General features: G+C 44.8%; 1 protein-coding gene across 1 annotated transcript; it reads left to right on the forward strand.

Moving 5' to 3' along the window:
- The first annotated feature begins 430 nt into the window (after positions 1–430).
- LOC110304989 (keratin, type I cytoskeletal 25) lies at positions 431–7,481 on the forward strand. The gene is made up of 8 exons (XM_021176718.3): positions 431–847; positions 1,177–1,259; positions 2,020–2,176; positions 4,951–5,112; positions 5,198–5,323; positions 5,915–6,132; positions 6,792–6,859; positions 7,173–7,481. The coding sequence occupies exons 1-8, from the start codon at positions 431–433 to the stop codon at positions 7,280–7,282; spliced, it is 1,341 nt and encodes a 446-aa protein (XP_021032377.1). The 3' UTR covers positions 7,283–7,481.
- Positions 7,482–26,727: the final 19,246 nt, after the last annotated feature.

The raw sequence follows: 26,727 nt of genomic DNA on the forward strand, positions 1-26,727 counted from the left end.
TCTTGGAAACTTCAAAACCTGTCTTGGCGAGATAACCCAAAACCCCCAATACCAAATCCCTTCTCCATGATGGAGCCGCAAGCGTTATCTGTTTCGGCTGGAAGTAACCTATGACTCACTGGTAATTTTAAATTGTAATAATGAGCCTGACATTGCTCCACCCGGATCCATTTCTCAGATAAACACTGACCTAGGGGCAACTGCCCTTCTACAGAAATGAGCCCAACAAAGTTAGTTACTAATTAGAAAAAATCATCCAATTACGTTAACTTGCTGAGGCTGGCAAGCCAGGCTTTACCCTATGTAGGCAGAATTTCATAGAACACCCTTGAGAATTGTCTATAAAAGGGCAAACAAAAGCATCGGGGTTAGAAGGCACTCTAGTCTGACTTCCAAGAACACAGTTCAGCGACACGCTTGCCCTGAGATCATGTCTCTTCGCCTTTCCAGTGGATCCAGGAGGTCCTATGCTCGCCCCAGCACAGGATCGCTCAGGGGAGCCAGCTTCGGAGCTGGAAATGCATGTGGCGTGGCAGGCATTGGAAGTGGCTTCTCCTGCGCCTTCGGGGGCAGCGCCACGGGAGGAAACACGGGGGTGGCCAACTCCTGTGCTGGCTTCACTGTGAACGAGGGGGGGCTCCTCTCCGGCAATGAGAAGGTGACCATGCAGAACCTCAACGACCGCCTGGCCTCCTACCTGGATAACGTGCAAGCATTGCAGGAGGCCAACGCTGACCTGGAGCAGAAGATCAAGGGCTGGTATGAAAAATTTGGACCTGGGTCTTGCCGAGGTCTCGATCATGACTACAGTAGATACTTCCCCATCATTGATGATCTTAAAAACCAGGTAAGAAATTATATCTTTGCACGTCACATGTACATAGTTTACTATCTAAATGTTCTTTTTATTGAAAAAAAAAAGCATGCTACATGATTATTAGTGGTATTTTTAAGGGCATTTAAAGGCATCGGAAATAATCATGAAGTAGATTCAAGTCTTTAACTTCATGTTAAACATGCCCTTGACTGATAGCTTAGTTGGTTTTTATCATTTTTAGCATTTTCTAACATTAAAAAAAAAAACCTTTACCAAAATAAATAAATAAATACCACCTTTACCTTTTAAAATTATTGTGATAAATAGCTTTTTTAAAAAGTCAAACTCCTGGTTTCCAGATCATCACCTCCACCACCAGCAATGCCAATGCTGTACTGCAGATTGACAATGCCAGGCTCACGGCTGATGACTTCAGACTCAAGTAAGTCAGTCACGGGAGCGAAAAGAATCCATGGAGATCCGTGCGGTCCTAATTCAGTGTTGTTTTTAATCCCTCCATCAAATTCTAGTCAGTCTTACTCCAACGTTAGAAAGTGCTAGGATTTAAAGTAAGCAAGATGAACCTAGAGGTGTGAAAAGAATGTTCCAGCCAGAGGATGGGAGGAGGAAGAGGAAGTGCTCTAGAGAGGCCAGCCTTCGCAGAGGCATTCAAGGGGTACCTGAATAAAGTCAAGCCAATAAGATCCATCAAGATCCCAGCAGGTAGCACTGATTGGGCGCTAAGTTAAAAAAAAAAAACAAAAACAAAAACAAAAAAAAAACACACACACACATACACACACAAATGAAAATAGGAGGGGCCATGTTAGGGACTATTCAAGGGGACTGAGAGTAGCGAACTAGGGAGCCAGAGGTGTGTGATCAAAACACATCTTAGATTCTTTTAGAAAAAAAAAAAAAAAACAGAATATTCTTGCTTTTCTATACACTGGCTAGTTTTAGTGATTATTTATAAAACTAGAGTCCAGTAATCTGCTTCTTTGTTCTGTCAAATGCCTCTCATATTTAAAAAACAAAAACAAAAACAAAACAAAACAAAAAAAAACAGTAAGTGTATAACATACTTCAAAGAAGTCACAAAAGTGGCCAGATTTGCCACTTCAAAAGTCCTGAGTACCTCCATGATTGGTGACTGTCTTCAACCTGGTGACAAACTGGAAAAATCCCTGACGCTTTTGCAGGTACGAAAACGAGCTGGCTCTCCACCAGAGCGTAGAGGCTGACGTCAACGGGCTGCGCAGGGTTCTGGATGAAATCACCCTGTGCCGCACTGACCTGGAGATTCAGTACGAAACCCTGAGCGAGGAGCTGACCTATCTCAAGAAGAACCACAAAGAGGTAAGGTTGGCCGCCTCTCAGCCAATAGCGCCACCCCTCCCCTCGTAAGCAAGAAATTGCTCTAGAGAGTCCCAGACCACATCATAGGAGGCCAGCTTGTCTTTGCAGGTGATGAGTTACTTACCTGTATTATTCACCCTTATTCCTATGCCCACTTTCCCACGGCTGGGGGAGGGGGCGGTGAGAATCATGCTTTCCAGAACAATCAGGCTTCTAAGATCAGCGGCTGGCTGTCATTATCGCTATATTAATTGGACTACTTAGACAATTAACCCAATTAGATGAAATGAGTGTCCTTTAAAGGCCATCCTAAGAAAACTGAGTCTAAATTTCTACATCACAGCAGCATGCATTAACTGCATACTTTCAGTATTCAGTCTTAATAGTATGTATGACATTCTTTTTTTTTATAGTATTAGTATTGATTCTTTGAGAATTCTATTCGTGTTGATCATATCCACCCTTCTCCCCTAATCCCCCCCCATCTCCATCCTCTCGGTCTTCACCTCCCCACCCACCCAACTTTGAGTTTTCTTCTCCCCTCCCCACACCATGTCCGTCAAGTGTTGCTTAGTTACTCTTGGAAATGCACATTGGCCTGTAGTCACTCCCAGGGGTCACATCGCTGGAGAAAACGAACTCTCCTCTCCCCACTGCCATCAAATGCCAGTAGATCCTCAGTAGGGGTAGGATTCTGTGCCCAACTCTCCAACTCCATGCTAGGGTTTTGTCTGGCTTGAGCTTGTGTGAGTCTCGTGAACGCTGTCACTACCGCTGTGAAGTCATACATGCAACCACGCTTTTGGGTCCAGAAATCACTCCTACCTTGACATCCTGCACTACCTCTGATTCTTTAATCTCTCTACACCTTCTTCACAATTATTCCTGAGCCTTGAGGGCAGTCGTGTAACACGCATGTTCCATTTAGCACTTTAAATATTCTTCTATATTTTTGCTTTTCAAGAGCTATTTATATTTGCATGTATGCCTTCATGACAGAAGAGGGCATCGGATCCCATTACAGATGGTCATGAGCCACCATGTGGGTGCTGGGATTTGAACTCAGAACCTCTGGAAAAACAGCCAGTGCTCTTAACCGCTGAGCCATCTCTCCAGCCCCTGAAATATTCTTAATAGACACAGTGATAAAGGTGAAACTACAATTAAACTGTTATACTTGAACGTCACTTCCAGGCCTATAGCATCCTTCAAAAGTTCTCACTTGACCACAAAGCCATTGTTTTTACAGTCCATATTTTCTGTACTAAAAAATGAGGTGAGGGGATGATGTTTTAAGTCTTTGATTTTTTTTTAAATGACCAAAGATCCATAGTGAACACAAAAGCTTAAATCCGGAGCAAAGGCTAACATGCTACGTGGTTAGTCCTGAGGATAATTTGTAAATTAAACTACTTGAATCGCAGCATTCACTTGGCTCTATGCATTCACATGTGGTTATAATCCGTGGTGGTTACTTGGGGAATTGCTGGGGAATTAGGAGCAATTGATTTTTAAAAATGCTTTGCTTATGGATGGCCAGCCACAGATTTTCCTTTAGTTTTATCTTACTTTCGTTTGTTTGTTTGTTTGTTTGTTTGTTTGTTTGTTGTTGAACTGGGTTTCCCTAAGTCCTGTGGTCTTTAAAGCCACACACAGAGACAGAGACAGAGACAGAGACAGAGACAGAGACAGAGACAGAGACAGAGACAGAGACAGAGACAGGAAGGACATTATATAAGGACCTGGAGATTGACTTCATGCAGGAAAGCAAGCTGCCCTGCTTCAGGAGGTGGGAGGAAGGACTCTACAGCAGACAGCCGACCTAGGCTATGTCAGTTCACACAGACTTGGTGGGGACACCTGTGTCTATAGACACTCTTAGAACTGCTCGCCAACAGCATGCCATGCAGACAGAATACTGCGGAGTCTGACAGCAGAACAGATTCCTGCTCTCCAGATGACAGGAATCACCATAGCCAGCATTCCCGTGGCAAACAATCCAGAAAAGTCACAGTCTTATTAACAATTCTCCCACTTCTCTTACCACCACCCAGAGACGGATTTTTATAAGGGGCTCCAATCTTCAGGTAAATCATAAGTTTCCCAAATTAACACATTTACAATTGGCCAGAACCAGAAATCACACAGGGATCTGTCTGACAAGAAAGTCCAAAAGGGACTTTATAATGATTGCATAAACTTAACAAGCAGCTGAATCCTTCCTTCCCTGTACACATTCCAGAGCACAAGAGCGTGCACAGGCACGTGAGAACACACACACACTTATTTATCTATTTATATCATTTCAACTGTTTCAAAATTATCTGAACTCAACCTTTTGGTTATGCTCTATGTTCAGGGAGTCCCTGAGCTGAGAAAATATCAAAGTGCTCTCTACCTGACTGAAGAATACAGAATAAAATCATATTTAAGCAATCCAAATAAGAGCCAGGAGGCTATTCTTTAAAATGGTTTAAGGACTTGTATTTGTGAAGGAATGAAGGCTTACTCTGTCTCAGAGCTAAACTGAGGACATGCAGCCTCGAGAAGAGGGTTGGGCTCACTAATAAATAGCTCTGGGTCCTTTAAGATTCTTTCAGAACGAAGCAGGCTCCTTGATGAGGTAGTTTTATCTTCATTGGCCTTGAGAGATAAGTCAAATGGAGAGGAGCTATAAAATGTGTCGAAATGGTCACTGCAGAGCCAAGGAGAAAAAACGTCTAGACTCCCTGAATGTCCCGCTTGACTTAATCTCAACACCTCTCTGCCCCTAGGAAATGCAGGCTCTGCAGTGCGCAGCCGGAGGCAACGTGAACGTGGAGATGAACGCAGCCCCGGGGGTGGACCTCACCGTCCTGCTGAACAACATGAGAGCCGAGTACGAGGCCCTGGCTGAGCAGAACCGCAGGGACGCCGAGGCCTGGTTCCAAGAGAAGGTAACTCTTGCCGAACAATGTTGTCCCTCTGTGCTTTTGTGCTCTTCACAAAACTAAAATCTGCCCCTCTTGGATGTCATTTCAGAGTGCTTCACTGCAGCAGCAGATCACCGAGGACGTGGGTGCCACCACCTCAGCCAGGAATGAGCTCACGGAAATGAAGCGAACGCTCCAAACCCTGGAGATAGAACTGCAGTCTCTCCTGGCCACGGTATGGAAGGAATCTTCTACAGCTCCCTAAGTTTGTTTCAAATTTCCACATACTGCTCTAAAGGCCCCACTTGCTGCCAAAAAGACATTCACATATACTTTTGTTTTGTCTTGTTTTGTTTTTTTAAAGATTTAGTTAGTTAATGTATATGAGTACACAGTAGCTGTCTTCAGACACACCAGAAGAGGGCACTGGATCTCATTACAGAATGTTGTGAGCTACCCTGAGGTTGCTGGGAATTGAACTCAGGACCTCTGGAAGAGCAGTCAGTGCTCTTAGCTGCTGAGCCACCTCTCCAGCCCTTTTGTATGTCATTTCAGAGTGCTTCCCTGCAGCAGCAGATCACTGAGGACGTGGTGTTTGTTTGTTTGTTTGTTATCTGTTTTGTTTTTGTTTTGAGATAGGATTTCATTTGTGGTTCTGACTGGCCTGGAACTCAGTGATGTAGACCAGGTTGGCCTGGAACTCAGAGATCTACCTGCTTCTGCCTTCCAAGTACTGGCTTTAAAGGCATGTGCTACTACATATAGCTAGTGACAGCTAGCTGAACAGCTGGGCATCCTCTCACCCACTCTCTGTTCCTCCTGACAGAAACACTCTCTGGAGTGCTCCCTGACGGAGACGGAGGGCAACTACTGCACGCAGCTGGCTCAGATCCAGGCTCAGATCAGCGCCCTGGAGGAGCAGCTGCACCAGGTGAGGACGGAGACCGAGGGCCAGAAGCTGGAATATGAGCAGCTGCTGAATGTCAAGGCGCACCTGGAGAAGGAGATCGAGACCTACTGCCTCCTCATAGGAGGAGATGAAGGGTAGGTGGAGGGGTTTATGTGGAAAATGCTGTTTGTCCTCCATCCTCCGTGTCCATCTCTTCCACATCAGTGGATCCCAGCACCCACAGCAGGAAACTATCGCAAAGGAAACAGTGCATTGGTGCTGGACACTCACAGGCTTCCTCTTGATCTTCCTCTTAAAGAACAGCAGCTACCTGCACACCACAGTGTTGTAAGTGTCCCGGAGATTCAAGGTATAGGAGAATGGGTGAGATTCAAGGTATAGGAGAAAGCGCGTAGGTTTTATGTAAACACTATGCAACCCTAGCAATGATATTTGAACAATCTTTGCCTCTGAATCCATTACAATCACAGAACCTTTCCCCACTGACACTGAGGGATGCGCTGAACTATTAGAGCCGTGACCAGACTGTGACCAGGAACAAATGCGCTGTCTCTGTTACCATGGATGTTAAGTGTTAAGCATCCGCACTCCACTGCCAGGAAACGAATCAGCAGCGTTTAGCAACATCTAACAGAGCAAGGAATGAACATTTAAAACTGTCGCTTCTTAACGTTAGAGTGCTTTCAGCTGTGACCCACTGATCCTGTTCTCCAAAGAGCAAGAGAAATCCTAACAGTGGATCTACAACAGAAGGGATTTCCTCCACGTTTACTCTTTTGTGGTGTCTTCACAGGGCCTGTAAGTCTTCGAGTTACAAGTCTAAAGATTATGGATCTGGAAATGCTGGAAACCAAATCAAGGGTAAGAAAAGGGAAATTCCATTATTCTGTCAGCCCTCATTAATTCCAGTACACAGGTCATTGTTTTTACAGTAAGACTTAGAGTAGATGCCATTGCATGCTAGATGTCTAACTTTAGACACGAATGCTTATTTTCAGTAATGTCAAAAGTCACCATGATTTGGCCCAACCAAGTAATCAAAATCCACCAAAGATGAATCGTATTTGTGCTTTCTACCTACACTTGGAAAAAACATCTTATTATTCCTTTATGTTCCTTCTTATTCATTTCCTTCTCCCTTGGTGAAAATCTTCTTTTAACGCTCGGTTTTCAGATTCAGTGAAAGCCATAGTGGTTAAGAAAGTTCTAGAGGAGGTGGATCAGCGCAGCAAGATACTTACCACTAGGCTCCACTCCCTGGAAGAGAAATCTCAAAGCAATTAGCAAAGATCATGAGCAAAAGAAGAAGAAGAAAAGCTTCAAAGGAGACAAGGCATGAAATGTGTCTGGGAAATGAGCAAGACTTTGAAGAAAAAAATGTCTGTCCTGTTGTCTTCTGTTCCTTTCTCCTTCTGAGCCAGCAGCGGCAGAACTCCCCATCCGTCTGGAGAGAAGTCACTTGCAAACGTGAGGGCTCACCTGATTACCCTACAGCCATCTGTCAGCATTTCTTTACAGTCAATAAACCTTCCTTGAGCAACTTACCCCTACTGGCTGCCACTGTCTTGTCTTTGAAAGGTCCCTGGCTGTGCTACAGACTGTGGACACATAGCAACTTTGGATTCCTGTGAAGTTTATGCACTAATTAGGAGGTCTGGCCCCCTCAGGTTTTCACAAGGATTTCCAGACAAGGTCAGGGAAAATAAGAGTACTTCCACTGACACTTTGACAGAAGAAACTTATTTCCTGTCACCATTGGGAAATGTGTGCCTGGCGCATTCTTCATCTGCAACTGGGACTAAAGAAAGCATTTGTGTTGAAGTGAGGTAGACATCCAATAATAGGAATAAGGTGATGAAGTACTAACTTTCCTTCAATTTTAAGACTTACAGTGATTTCATTTTCATAATCACTGCCCCTTAGGAATATAATGTTACAGCAATATTCCAAATATAGGAGAGATTAGAGCAAACGTGGGCCTAGAATCCAATCATATTAATAGAGATGTGTGATTTTGTGGTTGTTCCTTATTAGCATAAATTAATAGTAGAATAATGTGACGTCTTCACGCATGCACAGGATGTATTCTGAGCATTTGCACTCCCAGGTCGCTCCTGGACCCCAGCTCCTACTGATCCCTTCCTCCTCACAAATGAGTCCTCCTATTTTCATGTCGTATATGTGTGCATGCATGGGGGGGTGTGCATGTATGTACATATATATGTACATATGTGTGTGTGCATGTACTTGTGATACGTTTTGTAGAGCATGGTATGGTGCAGTGGGATGGGGTGTGGTGGGATCGGGTGCCTCAGTGGGCTCATGCTAAGGCATTCCTCCCACTGAGGTATACCAGAGTTTATTTGGGGGCCTGGGAAGGGGGGTTAAAAGGAGAATAGAGGCAGAGAGGAAAAGAGGACAGAGAAGGACAGAGAGAGAGAAGAGAAAGAAGAGGCCAGCAGTAAACACATGGAGAGAGAGAGGAGACGGAGGAGAGAGGGGGATTGGGGAGGAGAGGGAAGGGAGGGGGAGGAGAGGGGGGGGAAAGGGGTCAGAGAGAGCAAAGAGAGGCCAAACGGTCCTTTTGATAGCAAGCCAGACCTACCTGGCTGTTGTTAGGTATTTATAACTCTTCACCCCAATAAAGAGAATATGTTAGTCAGGCATGTTACATGCTACTGCTGTCATCTACCAGTGTGTTGGGCTGTGCTCATGACTATGACTACCCTCAGACATATGCAGCCCACGGGCCACAGGTTAGCCATGCCTGTCAGATGAACTGTGGACTTGACTTTCTTAGATCAAAGGTAGCCCATTAGCTGAGCCTTGTCTCTCTGTGAATAAATTATCTACATTTTAACCCATTCGGGAATGTTTCCTTTGGGGCTCCGTGTGAAAACATCAAAGAGAAACGATGCTGATGTCATTTAAGAACATGGGGATTATCTGATGCAATCTTAGCTACAGGGCAGTAAAGCCAGAATACCAGGTTATGTGAATCAAAAACACTGCAGTCTCACAGAAAATCCCACCTCAAAAAATATACTTCATGGGGGCTGGAAAGACAGTCCAGTGGTTAAGAACACCGGTTGCTCTTCCAAAGGACTGGAGTTCAATTCTCAGTTCCTACTTGGTGACTCACAGCTGCCTATAATTCCAGTCCCAGGAAAGCCAACTCCCTCTTCTGGCCTCTGAGGACACCATGCATGCAGGCAAAGCATTCATACACATAAAATGATACGATTTTCCAAAATTAAAATTTAAAAGCAACATGAAACTTCATTTCATTGTCACAGAATATATTCACAGCATTGTGTGAAAACTTCATGACCTAGTTCCAAATCACTCTCTTCACCTTGAAGGAAAACCTCTACCACTAATCAATTCACATCTTAGTCCCTAACACACACCTCAGCCCTGGAAGGCTGAAGTTTGCTTTTGCTCTCTATAGTGGCCAGGACTAGTCACAATTAACCAAGAGTTGAAAACAACCCAAACCGCCGTCATGCATGAAAGTGGAGGGAGCATTTCTCTGCCACGAAGTCTGTGAGGAATATAACTAAAAATTGTGCGTGTTTGCCGCTAAGTTGTTCTGGCAAGTTTTCTCCTTGTCAAAGCCCAGGTATGTCACTGTACTTTATACATCCAGCTTTTTGAAAGACAACCACACGTGTGTGTCCAATGCACATGTGCTGTGGCTTTTAAAGCACTTAGGGGCCATAAGCAACAATGGGGAGGTGCTCTGATGCTTGCAAACTACGAGAGAAGACGAAAGCTAGGCACTAAGACGGGGAGGGGCACAAGTGACTTATGGAATAGAAAATGAAAGATGCTTCAGATTTCTTTCCCTCACTAAACCATTGCTGTATTAGGACTTCAAACATTTTAACATTAATCAATGTACTTCTAAAAAGCTAGCTCTGGTAAACACTGACTACAATTATCATGGTATCTTAGTCAGGGTTTCTATTCCTGCACAAACATCATGACCAAGAAACAAGTTGGGGAGGAAAGGGTTTATTTGGCTTACACTTCCATACTGCTGTTCATCACCAGGGAAGTCAGGACTGGAACTCAAGCAGGTCAGAAAGCAGGAGCTGATGCAGAGGCCATGGAGGGATGTTCCTTACTGGCTTGCTTCCCCTGGCTTGCTCAGCCTGCTCTCTTATAGAACCAAGATTACCATCCCAGAGATGGCCACAAGGGGCCTTTCCCCCTTGATCACTAATTGAGAAAATGCCTCAATGGATCTCATGGAGGCATCTCCTCAACTGAAGCTCTTTTTTTCTGTGATAACTCCAGCTGTGTCAAGTTGACACAAAACTAGCCAGTACACATGGTCACAAGCTCAAGATTTTAAATGTCCTTTGGTTGTCTTCTAAGCAGACTTAAACGTGAAGCAGCCTGCTCTTCCAGGAGTTGGCCAAAACATCCCGGCTTTCTTGGGTCCACGAAGATATCAATGTCCCCCTACCCACTCCTGACATCAGGAAGCAGTCTAAAGATCATGGTGCCTGCACCCCAGCTCCCGATCACTCCTTCCTAGTCCTCACTTTTTATAATAAACAAAAGGGAGGAATCTTAGAAGTCAGGCGCTCCCCAAGCCTGCTCTCAGACTCAACAGCAGTAGCTATGTTAAAGCATCGCCAGATACCAACCCTTTAAAAGGTCCGCCCATCACAAATCTCTCTCTCTCTCTCTCTCTCTCTCTCTCTCTCTCTCTCTCTCTCTCTCTCTCTCTCTCTCTCTCTCTCCTCCCCTCCCTCCCTCCTCCTCCCTCCTTTTCCCTCTCCCTCTCACTGTCTGTCTCTCTCTCTCCCTCTGTCTCTCTGTCTATGTCTCTGTCTCTCTGCCACCACCCCCTCCCCTGTGTCCCCACACCAAGACAACCTTTTGCTCCCACACCCAGGCCAACAAATCTCTGTTGTGTGGTGTGATCTCTGCGGCACACCTTGACCCCAGATTTACCAAGGTGCTCTGCAGCAAAACCCTAACAACTTAGCCATAAAGATTGTTACTGTGTCCTTTGCAGGAAAGTGAATGGAATCAGACTCCAAGCAAAGGGAGCCAGACATTAAAGACAAGTAGCAGATATTTCCTCTAATGGGTAGAATTTAAAAAATAGGAGAAGGGGCTGACAAGATGGCTCAGTGAGGTAAAACACTCACGCCACACAAGTGTGAGGACGTAAGTTCAAATCTCCAGAACCACATGAAGCTGGAGGTGGAGGCGCCCGTTTGCAGTCTTGGTAGTCCTGGAAGGAGATGGGAGGTTACCTATCAGCTAGCCTAGGAAGCAGAAAAGCAAGAGACTCTGGCTCAAAGAAAGCAAACTGGAAGGTTGTGAGGGGGTTGGAAAGGTGAGTGTCCCTGCAGGCTTTACGGTCTTCATTGAAACGATCCGAGTGAGGTTAGAATAAAACTTGGTTCAGATCAACTTCGTCAGCTGTCCATGGTTCAAACTCCAGAGTGTGACACCAGGTCATTTATTTCAGCCACATTTAAAAACAGCACAATTTGAGGGGGAAAGTTTCCTGATAACAATTAACTCACATCTGTGAGTACAGCAGGGCTTAAGACATGTTTACATTGAAATTATTGACAAAGTACATCTGGCTTCTTTCACAAGGATGGGTACTGTTGACTCAGAGAGAGTGACCAAGATGTTGGGTCTCAGAAAAATGACTAAGGTAAACAGAGAAGAGGCTCTGGATGTCAGGATTGGCCTGGCCCTAAAATGACATGGAAGTCACTTGTGCTGATGTAAAGGGCAAGTGGCCTCTCTCAGATGGATGGGTTTTAAGGCCTAGAATCAATGCCCAGGAATTGAGATGAAAGGGTCTGGGATAAGCAAAACGTAAATTCTGGGGGCTACAGATCAAGCCCAGCTCAACAGATAGGAAAGGATCGCCAGGCTGTAAAGTATATTCTCTCCCAGCATCTGGGAGAGCAGGTAAACACATTCTTCCTTTGAAGAGAAAAGCCTGGTGCTGAACTTTTCCTGGCTTCTCCAGTGCTTGTCTGTGTGCACAGGGACTTCTTTGGCTCTCTACAGAAGGTGAAAACCAACACCCCACGTTGTCCTCCAATCTCCATATGCACTGTGAGCATTGGAACTCACACATGTCACTGCACAATACTAATTACACACACAGAGACACACACATACTCACAAAGGTAAGTCTTCAAGACATGAAAGTACAAGAAAACCAGCAAGGAAGGAAAGGGAGAAAGAATAAGAGTTGAGACTTGAGATAGAAGATAGGATGCAGGTAAATGATATAGATGAGAGAGGGAGGGGAGTATGAAAATACCATTTTGAAATGCACTATTTTAAGTGATTAATAAACACTAACTAAAATTGTTTTGTCACGGCTGGAGAGATGACTTAGAGGTTAAGAGCACTGGCTGCTCTTCCAGAGGTCCTGAGTTCAATTCCCAGCAACCACCTGGTGGCTCACAACCATCTAAAGTGAGCTCTTGTGCCTTCTTGTGGCCTGCAGGCATACATGCAGGCAAATGCTGTATACATCATAAATAAATTAAAAAAAAAAAAAAAAAAAAGACTTAACTACAGTTTGGTGCCACCTGCTGTCCAAAAAGTATAATTACATTAGCCCACCTCTCAAAGGCTAGGTGAAGAATGTGAAGAATGGAAGCCCAGAAACTGTTGCTGTGGGTCTAATTCCCTACAGTGCCCTAAGACATGAAGGAGTTCCATTACTCTTGTCCTGTGTGGCCAGTGGACATGCTGAACTCCTCAGTGTGTGAACTATCAGCAAAGCTATGCGCAAGCCATAACAGGATCCCTAAAAGATGAGTCCAGGCTGCACAGGAACAATTCATGGACTGGGAGTGACCAAACAGCCTTGCCCGCTGCCTCACACCCAGATGAGTCTTATCAAAGCAAGCAAGTTTAAGTAAGAAGTGACGTTTTCAATATCAGACAAGCCCTATTTGTTCAATGATGGTAAATACTCATTTATCAAGAGTGTAGAGAAAAGATACCAACGCCTTGCCAGATGGAGGGTGAGCTGGAAAAGTCATCCGAAGAATAACACAGCATCAGGCGCCGGATAGTGCTTCCATGAAGCCAAAGAGTCCCCTTCTAGGAATCTGTCTTTACAGTAATCAATTATTAATACCTGTCTATTCTTGCCAGCTGCTTATCAGAGGGAAACCGCAGACACAATAAAGCATCCATCAACCAGAGTAAGTAAGTGCAGTCAGAAGGCACCAGCCAGATTATTAGGGACCATAACACGGCCATTAAAAGCTTGCCAGGCAGTGGTGATGTGCGCCTTTAATTCCAGAACTCAGGAGGCAAAGCTAGGTGGATCTCTGAATTCAAGGCTAGCCTGGTCTACAGAGTGAGTTCCAGGACAGCCAGGGCTGTTATACAAGAAACCCTGTCTGAAAACAAACAAACTAACTAACTAACTAACTAACTAACTAACTAACTAACTGGAAGTTCATTCATTGACCTGAAACGATATTAGTCATTCACTGGAAAACGAAAAACAGACACCCAGTATAACCCAGCTTTATAAGAAAACAATTGCATACATGTTACACACATGTGCATGAAAAAGCGAAAACAATACACACTGACATCTTCCCAGTGTTGGGTATTTTGAGGGAGTGAAAACACAAGGAACAGAATGGGCCAGCAAACAAAGGCTCTTGCCAGCAAGCTTGACAAGCTAGGTTCGAATCCCAGGAGCCATATGGTGGTAAGAGAAAACTGGCTCTCTCTCTCTCTCTCTCTCTCTCTCTCTCTCTCTCTCTCTCTCTCACACACACACACACACACACACACACACACACACACACACACACATACACACCACTAGATAAATAAGCAAACTTCTTTTTTTTTTCAGAGAAAAATACAAGAACAATCAAGTGATAATTAATGTGGTTAAAAATAACTATAAGAGGGTTGGAAAGATGGTTCAGTGGTTAAGAGCACTGACTGCTCTTCCAGAGGTCCTGAGTTCAATTCCCAGCAACCATTTGGTGGCTCACAACCATCTGTAATGGGATCCGATGCCCTCTTCTGGTGTGTCTGAAGACAGCTACAATGTACTCACATACATAAAATAAATAAATAAATCTTTTAAAAAGACAGCTGTAAGAACAATAAAAATGAAAATTACGTGGGTGAGAAGAAACTAAGTTGTCCTATGAGACTTTGACTCAAAAGAGGCATTGAGATGCTCAGAAGGTAAGGGCTCTCGCCACAAAGTCTGGCCAAGCCTGATGACCTGAGTTCATTCCCATAATTCCCACATGTTGCTCTCTTACCTACACACACACACACACACACACACACACACACACACATGCACGCATGAAATTGCATGCATCAATTATATAATTAATTTTAATTTAAAAAAGAAAACAACTTCCAATAAGAAAACTTGTTGGAGGCTGGAGAGATGGCTCAGAGGTTAAGAGCACTGACTGTTCTTCCAGAGGTCCTGAGTTCAGTTCCCAGCAACTACATGGTGGCTCACAAATATCTATAATGAATTCTGATGCCTTCTTCTGGTGTATCTGAAGACAGCGAAAGTGTACTCATATACATAAAATAAATAATTCTAAAGAAACAAACAAACAAATCTTGTTGGGGTATACATTTTGTGAGGGTGTGTCTCCATATTTTTCAATCGTTGATTCTGTACAGGCAGAGACCTAAATGCTGGCAGGATATTGATATTGTCATTTCTATGGCCTACCAGTAGCCTTATATTTGTAAATACTTGTCCATCCGTACCTGCTCAGACACTTGACGGTCAGACAGCCCTCTATGCTTAGAGTCAATCTAGAATTGTATCAGGGATTGTCTTACTGCTGATGGGTTGTAATAAAGAGCTGACAGCCAATAGCTAGGCAGGAAGTAGGGGGCAGAACTTCAGAGAGAGAGAGAGAGAGTGATTCTAGGAGAAGAAAGCAGAAGTAGGAGCAGGAGATTCAAGAGCAGACCCAGAGGGATAGATGGACCAGAGCAGAGAAAGATATAGAGCGAGCCACATGGCAGGTCCTGGGCAAAATGGTTGGATTACGTTAGATGGGAGACTGCCCAGCAAAAGGCCTAAGCTTTAAACTCTAACAGATGCCTCTGTGTCATTATTTATACACTGGAGGGTCCAAGCAAGTCCTGATGTAGAACCTGAAATTACACCTTCAGATTTTAGTAAAGGAAGAACAAAGTTCAAAGTTAGCAGAAGAAATAGCAAAGTTCAAAGACAAAACAGAGACTAGGAAACCACAGAAGCGATCATCAAGCGCTGGGATGTGGCTCGGGTAGCACGGTGCTTGTCCAACATGCACAAAGCCACGGCTTAGAGCTCAGAGCTGCATCAAACTGGGACTGCGCCTGCCTGTCATTCCAGCATGGGGGAGGGGGAGTGAAAGCAGAAAAATCAGAAATTCAGGGACAGCCTGGGCTATGTTAGAAGTTCAAGGGCAGCCTGGGCTACATGAAACCCTGTCTCAAGAAAGTTAATTGCTCAGTGAATTAATTTTTTAAAACATGAATGAAACTTATAGTTGTATTTTTAAAGGTTAAAGTTTCAAAAAAAAAAAACTTTAGCTAAATTTTAAAAAATTAAAGAAGACTCAAGAAAAAAGAAAAAAGGAATAATACAGATTATAAGAAAGCAAAGAAGTGAAGAAGAAAGAGTCACAAAGTGGAAAGTATGCTCTCTTACATTTTAAATTTTATTTTTATTTCATATGTATTGGTGTTTGGCCTACATGTATGTCCGTGCACCACATGCATGCACTACCCACAGAGGCCAGAAGATGGCATCTGTTGCAGAATTTTAGCAGAGCCATTGTAGCTGGGTGAATTCCTGAGTAATGGCACCTCGGCTTTGAAGTAGCCCTATGTAAATAGTCAGTGACTGTTAACTGAGGTGTACAGCATCGCTCTTCCCAAGGCGAAACAGAGCCTTTGCATAACTTAGCTCCATGTGGCACACAGGTAGTTCTGTGACTGAGAACTGCAAAGGGACCCTCTGTTTCTTCAGACAACTCTTAGATCAGGTAAGGTGTTAGTATGCAAACATTGACTTGCTAAAAGTGTCTTTTGTAACAATTGAGGCTCTTCAGAGTGGATTTGAAGTTCTGTCTTTGAAAATCACACACACACACACACACACACATATACACACACCACACACCACTGCTGAGAAGCCTAAATTCATCCTGCGGTGTCTCTTCAGACTCCCTACTTAGTGAGTGCCAGGTTTGATGAGAGACTCTGTCTCAAAAAATAAGGTAGAGAGTGATAAAGGAAGACCCTTCTGGCTCTGTGGAGAGCCGTGCTGCGAGCAATCGCGAGCCGCTAGCAATCGCCATTATAAGATGGCGCTGGCCTCCGCTGTGCCTAACTAGTAAACAAGCCTTGTCGCAGGTGCGAGGGTGAACTCATGCCTAGTCACTGCCCATCTCAGAGCATAGTAGTGGGGTGATGGGCGAGCAACAAATCAGGAGCTGACACGCCATATCAGGTGCTGAAAACGCCATGGCTAAGGGCTATATAAGCAACGCCATTTTCCGGGATCGGGGTCTTCCCTCTTGAAGAAGCAATAAAGCTTTTGCCGCAGAAGATTCCGGTTGTCCCGAGTGTGTTCTTGCCGGCTGGGACAAAAGCTCAGGATATGGCTCCACACATCCACATGCATGTGTGGGTAACCACAAACATATATATCCATATACCATACACACTGACATACACACACAAGGAGAGAGTGTCTTAGGGATGATGGAGACATGCTGGGAAAGAAGTATCAACAAAATACATATCAGGAAAACAAAATTTAAAGAAAACACTTACACCTCAGTGAAAAATATTAGCAATGTAGCCCCAAACCAAGGAAACCACGTAGCTAGCAAAAACCAGACTTGGGTTGCAAGGTTACAATGTCTTGTCCTGTTTTAGTTCTTTGGAGAACCTCATAAGATCCAGCCGGACCACGCCCAGGCACAAGTGCAAATGAATATTGTTCATGTCGCATCTCTGGCTTGCCCCTCCACTACATGGTCTAGCAAATTCCATTTCCTGTCACTCCCTCCAACACCACCTACACAGAAAGCCTCCAAGCAGAAAAAGCACCAAAAAAAGCCCAGTCCCACATTCCTGACATTCTTTTGGGGGGGGCGAGACAGGGTTTCTCTGTATAGCCCTGGCTGTCCTGGAACTCACTTTGTAGACCAGGCTGGCCTTGAACTCAGAAATCTGCCTGCCTCTGCTCCCAAGTGCTGGGATTAAAGGTATGCGCCACCACCGCCCGGCCAGTACTCACGTTCTTGACAGGTGTCCCAACCCCCTCACCCGAAGGCACAAGCCACCCACCCCCACCTCCAGTGTTGTGTTTTATAAAAAAAAAAAAAAAAAAAAAAAAAAAAAAAAAAGAGTCAAGATATGTTTGGTAGAAACACAGTATGTTGAGGTAGACAAGAGGATGGGGGAGGGTGCCTCTGCTGGCCTAAGATGAGGCATCCATTCCCCCTGAGGAACCAGCCATATGATGGATGTAGTATGTAATAGAGTTTATTTAGGGCAGGGAAGGGGCAGTTGAGGAGAGAGTAGAGACAGAGAAAGGCAGAGAGGGGAAGGGAAGGTAGGGGAGGGGAGGGGAGGGAAGGGGAGGGGAGGGAAGGGGAGAGGCCAATCAGGAACCCATGGTGGGGAGGGGTAAGAGAGGAAGATGGGGCAGGAAGGGAAGGGGCAGAGAATAAGAAAATATGAAAGTGGGGAGGGGCCAAACAGCCCCTTTTATAGTAAGTCAGGCATTACCATGAATGGCTTGTGCTTTCTTAGAGATCATATGAAACAGGTCTTCGGGTGCCTAAAGGATGCCCTTGGAGACCCTCTCCATCACTCACTACCAAATCTCACAGTCAGGCTTGGATTCCTTTTCCTGCTGTCAGAGGCTCTTTCAGCTCAAACATCTGGACAGGAGAGGCATAGTCTTATTGTGTTTGGCTATTATGCCTCTCCAAGATCTTCTAGAAAATATGGCAGACACTTTGCAGTCCCTGGACTTAGAGGGTTGTAGGATGAATGACTCTCAACTCACTCTCCCTATACCTGCCCCCAGCCACTGCTCCCAGCTCACAAAGGTCAGCTTCTACGACAATAATTTCTCCATGCCCATCCTGAGGGACCCCTTGAAGCACACAGCCAACTTGAGCAGATTGAATGTGGAATAGTACCCTGCCCCTCTGGAGAGCTATGATGACTTGGGTGCCCTCCACAGAGCTGTTTGCCCAACTTTGTGCTGGGCTCATGGATACACTCAGGGCCATAAGACAACCCAAGAGCACCTCCTTTGCAGCAGAGATTTGTCATACATGTGGTGAGCGCTGGGTTTATGACCTAGGTCCAAACTTTGTCCTTGCTGGCAATAAATAATAACGGGTTTCAGGGATAGCCACAAAACCACACGAACAATAATATTTGTCAGATACCCATTTTTTTGAACCCACACCCCTAGATTGATTTATTAGTGTTGCAGACCAGACTCTGGAGCTAATGTTGGACCTTGAACCTTTCACATGACCACCTAATCAAGGAAAAAAAAACAGAAAAGTATTGCTTGATATTGGACTCTGACTGAAGATATTTTGGCTAGCTACACAAAATATTTCTTTTTTGTTTTGTTTGGTTTTGGTTTTGGATTTGGTTTTTCCTTTTGTCACAAAATAGTTCTAACTGACCTTCATTCTGATTGGGTGCAAGTGGAGCTCATGGTTGTGTAACTCCATAATAGTAACAAACCTCAGAGCGTACAGAAAAATAACATGGTAAGTCGTCAGCTTGACCCTGCCCTGAGACAGTGTGTGGGGAGAGAGAGAAAGGAATCTGAGAGAGAGAGAGAGAGAGAGAGAGAGAGAGAGAGAGAGAGAGAGAGAGAGAGATGTTGTTTTAATGATTTCTCTACACCCCAGGCCAATCTCGATGTCTATATGTGTCACACGGTGAACAATATGAAATACCTCTCAATCGAGGAACAAAACAGATAAAACAGCTCTGTTAGGGAGTAAGGCCTCAGCATATAGGGAACTATGATTTTGTATCTGAAGAACTGGACAGCTTCAGACATATCTCTGATCTGAGATTCTCAGAGCTTGTGGCTTCAGAGACTGCTCAGCTGGTTGGAAACTTAAGGATGTACAGTGGCTGGGATCTTGGAGGCTGAGTCCCCCTTCCTACAAGCACCCTTCAACCTTTCTTCAACCTCCTGAAAGGAGACAAAAGTCCCTCCTCCCTGAGAACACTGTCCCCGGAGGCAGTCCAAGCTCTAAATTCCGTCAATGCAGCCCTGAAAGATATGGCTCTTGCTAGGTATGATTCGACAAAACCTATACAGCTCCTCATCTTTAACTCCTCCCCTACACTTGTGAGAGCCCTTTACCAACCTCAGAGAGTGCTGGAATGGTTTCACACCCTGATGGGTGGTGCACCCCGAATTTTAAATGAGGTAGATGCGCTCGCTTAGCATGATTAAAAATGGCAAGGATAGAGCCCTGCAAACCCTAGGAAAAGAACATGACATTCTTGTCACCCCCTTCTCCCTCTCTGACAGTCAGTGGCTAATCAAAAAATCACTCCTGCTTTGCTATCAGCTCAATAGAATTCCCAGAACAAATTGTCAACCATGATCCTGATGAAAAATGGGCCTCTGCCCTCCCTCTGTTGCGATGGCTGCCCCTAAAACTATTTTCAAAAGGGCCCATAGCAGAAACCCCCCTCAATATATACTGATGGAGGAAAGAGGGGAGCTGCAGCAGTAATATACTACTTCCCTGAGGATGAACCCCCTATCCTCTGATTCAAAGAACTACCCAATCACTCCCCCCAATATAAAGAATTATATGCCATCTATCTAACACTAAAAGAAGTCAAGGACCCCTTAACCTCTTTTCAGACAGTGTATATGCTGTCAATTTGCTCCCCTGGTTGTCAAGATCCTTCATCAAACTAGACGCCAACCCGCTTTCCCCTCTACTCATACAAGTCTCCACCCTCCTACAGGAAAGAGACTCCCCCATCTACATCCAGGATGTCCAATCTCACAGTTCCCTGCCAGATCCTATATCTGAGGGAAATGCACTCCCTGACCAAACCACCTCAATGGGGACATTCATGGCCTCCACTGAACAAGCAGATCAGTTTCATTCACACACACACACACACACACACACACACACACACACACACACACACACAAATATAAAGGGGCTTCATGCCCACTTCCCCCATATCCTTCTTGCTCAACTCCAAAGGATAATAAAGACACGCTCCTCTTGTGCATCCCTCATTACCACCCCAGCTTTACAGATGATGGGCACCAATCCCTGAGGCCTTAAGTCCAACGCCTTATGGCAAATTGATGTCACCCATATTCCCCAATTCGGAGGACAGAAATATGTTTTTTGTCACCGTAGATACATACTCACATTTTATATGGGCTACAGCCCAAACAGGTGAAAACTCAAAGTTGATTCACCATATGCTCCCCACCTTTGCCATCATGGGCATTCCTCAACAGATAAAAACTGATAATGGCCCTGCCTTCACTAGCTCTCAATTCAAAATCTTCTGCACATACTGGGAAATTCCCCAAAACCCCCAGGGCCAAAGAATAATAGAAAGAACACATCAAACCCTAAAGACCCAACTCCTAAAACAAAAGGCAATCACCTATCCCCCTAATGTACAATTTATGATGGCTCTGACTACCCTAAACATATTTAACATCTACAAAAACTCCAAATGTCCTCCTATCTCCCCCATTGGCACACACCAAAATTAACCCACCCCACCCCCTCATCCTAGTATGATGGTGAGATCCTTTGGATGGAATTTGGAAGGGACCAGACCCCCTCCTTACAACCAGGAGGGGTTTTGCTTGTGTTTTTCCACATGACCAGCCTAAGCCTATCTGGGTTCCTGCCAGAAATGTCTGACACCACCTTACCAACCAAGAAGATGGCCAACCTCTCACTGGCAGATCAAGGACAGAAGAAGAGGAGGAGGAGGCAGAGGAAACACCACACCCAGAAGGACAACAAGATCTCCTGGAAGGACATCCATGACCTGGTGATGGCTGCCCAGGCCACATGCCCTCCACAAGCCCCTCTCTTCTCTATTCTCTTGGCTGTTTTTGTCATTCTCCATGCTAACTCTGCTGCTGCCCAGCCTCTCCTTAGCCTTCCCAACACCTACCACTGCAGATTCTATGCTAGGGAAACCTATAACAGGTACAACAAAGTTATAGGGACCCAGGACTGTCCACTGGAAGGATGTCGAACCAGGATTGAGATCCCTCTATACCCAGATTCCATCTCCACTATGCCCAGCCCTTTCTCTGCTTTCCTTACTGAAACACAGGTGAATGTCTCCAGGAGGTCTCCACATATGGAGGTTGCAGATATTGGAGCTGCAGAATGGAATCCACCAATCGTAGCAGCACTATGTTCGCCAACCTTAACACTCATTTTCAGCTCTCCATCAATGATTCATGGGATGATCGCTGGAAGACTGGAGTCATGGGTAAACTTTACCCCAATGGCTATGCCAAATGCCCAGTAGCTGACCTGCACATCTACCGTGAGCTTGTTCCTGCCCGCAAATCAGCCTTTACCCATGCTAACATTATCCATCAGGAATATCAGTCTCAGAAGGAGCTATGAGCTACCCTCTCCTGGCTACAGTGCATTCCGTATGCAGCTGACCTCCTTCCCTTAACAACCCTCCCCAACTCCTCTCAATGCTTTTTCTGTGCTTCTTTCTCCCAACCATTATTAGCAACTGTTCCCATTAACATTTCCCTTCACAACCTCCATGGAACCCTACCCACAAGGAAAGCACAGGACATTCCTCTTTTTTACCTTCCCCGCCCCTCTTTGCCTTGTAGGGCCCTCCTCAAAACCCCATCTTACATGTGTACATGACATCACCATCACCAAATCAGTATGTGTTAACCCTCCTGCCCTTCTTTGGTGCAAAGGCACTACAGGTGCCTGTATTAACCCCCCTTTTCAAGTCTCCTATACCCCCATGATAATTGTCCCCCAGGTTTATTTCTACAAACCTGAAGAACTCACCTTGCATATGGGAGAAAGCCAAAAGAAGAAAGAGATCTTCATCCCTCTGCTCATTGGACTAGGCCTTGTTGTCTCTCTGGGTGCAACAGGAACTACTGGAGCAGCCCTCATCCAAACACAACATTTGGCCAGTGACTTCCAAGACAAGTTTGACCAGGCAATGGCTTCCACTACAGACAGCCTTGAGTCTCTTCAACGCCAGATAACCTTAGCAGGAGTTGCTCTTCAAAATGGGAGAGCCCTGGACTTACTGACTGCTGAACAGGGAGGGACTTGGGTTTTGCTGGGGAAGAAATGTTGCTTTTAAGTCAATGAATCTAGGCTGGTAGAACAAGATGTACAAATGCTCAAACAACTCCAGGGGAACCTCCGGAGACGCTATATTCTCAACACCACTACCCCTTGGTACTCTAACCTCTTGGTAGCCTGGGTTCTTCCTCTCCTTGGCCCCATACTAGGCATTGGAGCCTTGCTTCTCTTGGCACCCTGTCTTACTTCGTTTCAAAAGCAGCATTGCAAAAATCACTATCAATCATGGTCAAGTATCAAACTGTTCCCAACATAGGAGACAGTTATTCTGATGACACCTCTCCCTTATAAAAAGAAAAAGGGGGCATTGTGGGGTGGTGGGTTGCACACAGACATTCTGGTCTCCTGTAGAGCAAAGGTCTAGAACCCCGGAGCTCAGGTAGGCAGTGATTTCCACCTGCATGGTGGAAAGGCCAGATGTTGTGTTTGGATGAGGGCTGCTCCAGCAGTTCCTGTTGCACCCAGAGAGACAGCAAGGCCTAGTCCAATGAGCAGAGGGATGAAGATCTCTTTCTTCTTTTGGCTTTCTCCCATATGCAAGGTGAGTTCTCAAGGAAGGAGTTCGGTCATACCTCCTGGGCACCTGGCTCCTGTCATGTAGCTACTGCCTCCCACAGCCCCCCTGCAGAGAGGTATGCAGCATCAATCCTGTAGTAGCTATACCAAGCCCTCCCACATGCAAATAAGGTTTTCCCTAAGCTCTCAGTCCAAGTCAATGAGAAGTACCTGCTGTCAAACCCTGAATCACCCCCAAAACTATTTATATAAATCCTATCCAGGGAATAAAAGGTGTGTGAGAACTACTTCATCATCCAAGCCTTTTGTCCTAAGACCTGTAATACTTGGGAAGAGATCTGCTCTCTCGGAAGCGCTGCCTGAGGCTCTGCCACACTCCTCACTGGCTAGCCTCTCCGATGACCCCCGATGACCCGACTACCGACTCAGTGCAGAGACGGAGGTGGAGCCAACGCCATAGTGGAAGTGGGGAAGTGATTTCCCCTCCCTGCCCTCACTCGCTTCCCTTTGACGGAACCCTCACTCCAGGCCTGGCCAGAGATCTCTGTGGAAAGCCTCTGGTACCCAGGGCCACAGGGAACAGTCAGATGGATTGTGGAAACAGGGCCTTGTGGAAGCAGAAAGATAACTTGGCAGTTTTGAGTGGCCTCTGCCAGGACAGTTTAACTAGATGCTTTGTCATGGACTTGTAAACTTTTCGTTCTTCCATAAAATATTTAGTGAATAAATAAAACATGGGTTCTTTGCTTAGAGAGAGAGAGAGAGAGAGAGAGAGAGAGAGAGAGAGAGTGTTTACCTCCTTTATTGTGGCCCCTCCCCCTCTCTGTCTGCCTATCAGGGGGTCTGTCTAACTCCTAGTCTCTCAGTGGAATCAGCCTGGATGCCCAGCAATGGATGAATGGATGATGAAAATGTGACATCTACATACAACAGAACATTATTTGCCCACAAAGATTTTTATCATGTCTTTGCAGGAAAATTGATGGAATCAAACATCAACACACCATGCGGGCTGGTGAGATGGCTCAGTGGGTAAGAGCACCCGACTGCTCTTCCAAAGGTCCGGAGTTCAAGTCCCAGCAACCACATGGTGGCTCACAACCATCTGTGGGAGATCTGACTCCCTCTTCTGGAGTGTCTGAAGACAACTGCAGTGTACTTACATATAATAAATAAATAAATCTTTAAAAAAAAAAAAACACCATGCAAAGAGAGCCAGACTCAGTAAAGACAAGTAGCCAGTGTTTTCTCTCATGAGTGGAATCAAAAAATAGGGGGGCAAGGCTGAAGAGATGGCTCAATGTAGATAAAACGCTTGCCACACAAATGTGAGAATGAAAGTTCAAATCTCGCTTCCGGTCTCCATCTGCACCCAGGAGCTAAGGCTGTTCCACAGCCCTCCACACCCAAACTCCACCCAGGAGAGAGCTGGTATCCCCAGAGGTGCTGACACACCTAAGATCACAGGCTCACAGGCCCACAAGAGGGACAAGCTCCAGTCAGACAGCAAGACCAACTAACACCAGAGATAACCAGATGGTGAGAAGCAAGTGTAAGAACCTTATCAACAGAAACCAAGGCTACTTGGCATCATCAGAACACAGTTCCTCCACCATAGCAAGTCCCAGATACCCAACACACCAGAAAAACAAGATTCAGATTTAAAATCACATCTCATGATGAGGATAGAGGACTTTAAGAAGGACATAAATAACTCCCTTAATGAAATGCAGGAAAACACAAGTAAACAGGTAGAAGCCCTTAAAGAGGAAAAAGAAAAATCCCTTAAAGAATTACAGGAAAGTACAACCAAACAAGTGAAAGAATTGAACAAAACCATGCAGGATCTAAAAATGGAACCAGAAACAATAAAGAGATCACAAAGGGAGACAACTCTGGAGATAGAAAACCTAGGAAAGAGATCAGGAGTCATAGATGCAAGCATCACTAACAGAATACAAGAGAGAGAAGAGAGAATCTCAGGTACAGAAGATAACATAGAAAACATTGACACAACAGTCAAAGAAAATGCAAAATGTAAAAATTTCCTAACCCAAAACATCCAGGAAATCCAGGTCACAATGAGATGACCAAACCTAAGTAGGTAATGGTTATAGAAGAGAGTGGAGATTCCCAATTTACAGGGCCAGTAAATATCTTCAACAAAATTATAGAAGAAAACTTCCCTAACCTAAAGAAAGAAATGTCCATAAACATGCAAGAAGCCTACAGAAAATTGGATCAGAAAAGAAATTCCTTCCACCACATAATAGTCAAAACACCAAATACACAAAACAAAGAAAGAATATTAAAAGCACTAAGGGAAAAAGATTAAGTAACATATAAAGGCAGACCCATCTCAGAGAGAGAGAGAGAGAGAGAGAGAGAGAGAGAGAGAGAGAGAGAGAGAGAGAAGAGGCCAGCCAGGAACATGTGGAGGAGGGAATGGGTCAGAGAGAGAAAAAGGCAGAGAGAGTAAGAGAGTAAGGAGGGGCCAAACAGCCCCCTTTTACATCAAGCCAAACCTACCTGGTGACAGCCAGGTAACTGTTGGGCAGAGCTAGAAGGAAAGCCAACAGTTAGGGTTTTACTGTTGTGCACAGACACCTTGACCAAATCAACTCATATAAGGACATTTAATTAGGACTGGCTTACAAATTCAGAGGTTCAGTCCATTATTATCAAGGAGGGAACATGGCAGCATCCAGGCAGGGATGGTGCAGGAGGAGCTGAGAGTTCTACATCTTCATTTGAAGGCTGCTAGCAGAATATTGGCTTCTGGGCAGCTAGGAAGAGGGTCTTAAAGCCCACACCCACAGGGCCACACTTCCTCCAACAAGGTCACACCTACTAGAATAAGGCCACATCTCCAAATAGTGCTACTCCCTCTGACCAAGCATATATTCTAACCACCACAGTATTCGTAAATATATTTTGAGTTTGAGTCTTATTTCTGGAAGCATAGGACCGGGAGGCAGAACCAGGCCTAACTTCTACAATCTACATACAGTATCATCAAGCCCTATTCATTTAAAACCAATAAATACTCATTTTACCAAGAAAGTATGGAATACCTTGCCAGATGACGGGTGAACCGGAAACATCATCAGACTCCGGATAATATTTCCTTGGAGCCAATGAGTCCTCATTCTAGGAATCTATCTTTACATGATCAATTATTAATAGCTGTCTATTCTTCCCACTGCTTATCATAGTGAAACCTCAGCCTCTGTAAGGTATCTATTGACCAGAGTGAATAAGTGCAGTCAGAAAGCACCAGACAGACTCTATTAGGGACCGTATTGCAGTCCTTGAGGATGTGCAAGTTCATTCATTGACCTGAAAAGATACTAGTCATTCATTGAGAAATCAAAAGCAGAGATCCAGAATGACCCAGCTTTAAAAGAAAACAATTGCATGTATACATTATACACATGCTCATGAAAATAAAAAAATAATATGCTTCAACACACATGCTCACGAAAAGAAAAATATATGTGGATATTTTGTGGATATTACTTCTAAGGGTGGATATTTTGAGGTAGTAAAAATACAAGGGGCAAGATTGCTCAGCAAGTAAAGGCACCTGCCAATAAGCTTGATAACACCTGCTGCTTGATTCCCCAGAATACACACACTAAACAAGCCTCTTTTGTTAGTCTTTTTATTTTTAAAGATTTTTTTTGTATACAATTTTGAATACATTGTTGCTGTTTTCAGACACACCAGAAGAGGACATTAGATACCATTATAGATGTTTGTGAGCCACCATGTGGTTGC

Source organism: Mus caroli, unplaced genomic scaffold, assembly GCF_978045245.1.
Source record: "Mus caroli unplaced genomic scaffold, Mus_caroli_1 scaffold_13, whole genome shotgun sequence".
Lineage (NCBI taxonomy): Eukaryota > Metazoa > Chordata > Mammalia > Rodentia > Muridae > Mus > Mus caroli.

Excerpts from the sequence above, each read along its gene's own strand:
- LOC110304989 (XM_021176718.3), top strand. The coding sequence starts at position 431 with ATGTCTCTTCGCCTTTCCAGTGGATCCAGGAGGTCCTATGCTCGCCCC. Across the intron at positions 848-1,176 it reads TTGATGATCTTAAAAACCAG|ATCATCACCTCCACCACCAG; the intron begins GTAAGAAATTAT and ends CCTGGTTTCCAG. Across the intron at positions 1,260-2,019 it reads GCTGATGACTTCAGACTCAA|GTACGAAAACGAGCTGGCTC; the intron begins GTAAGTCAGTCA and ends ACGCTTTTGCAG.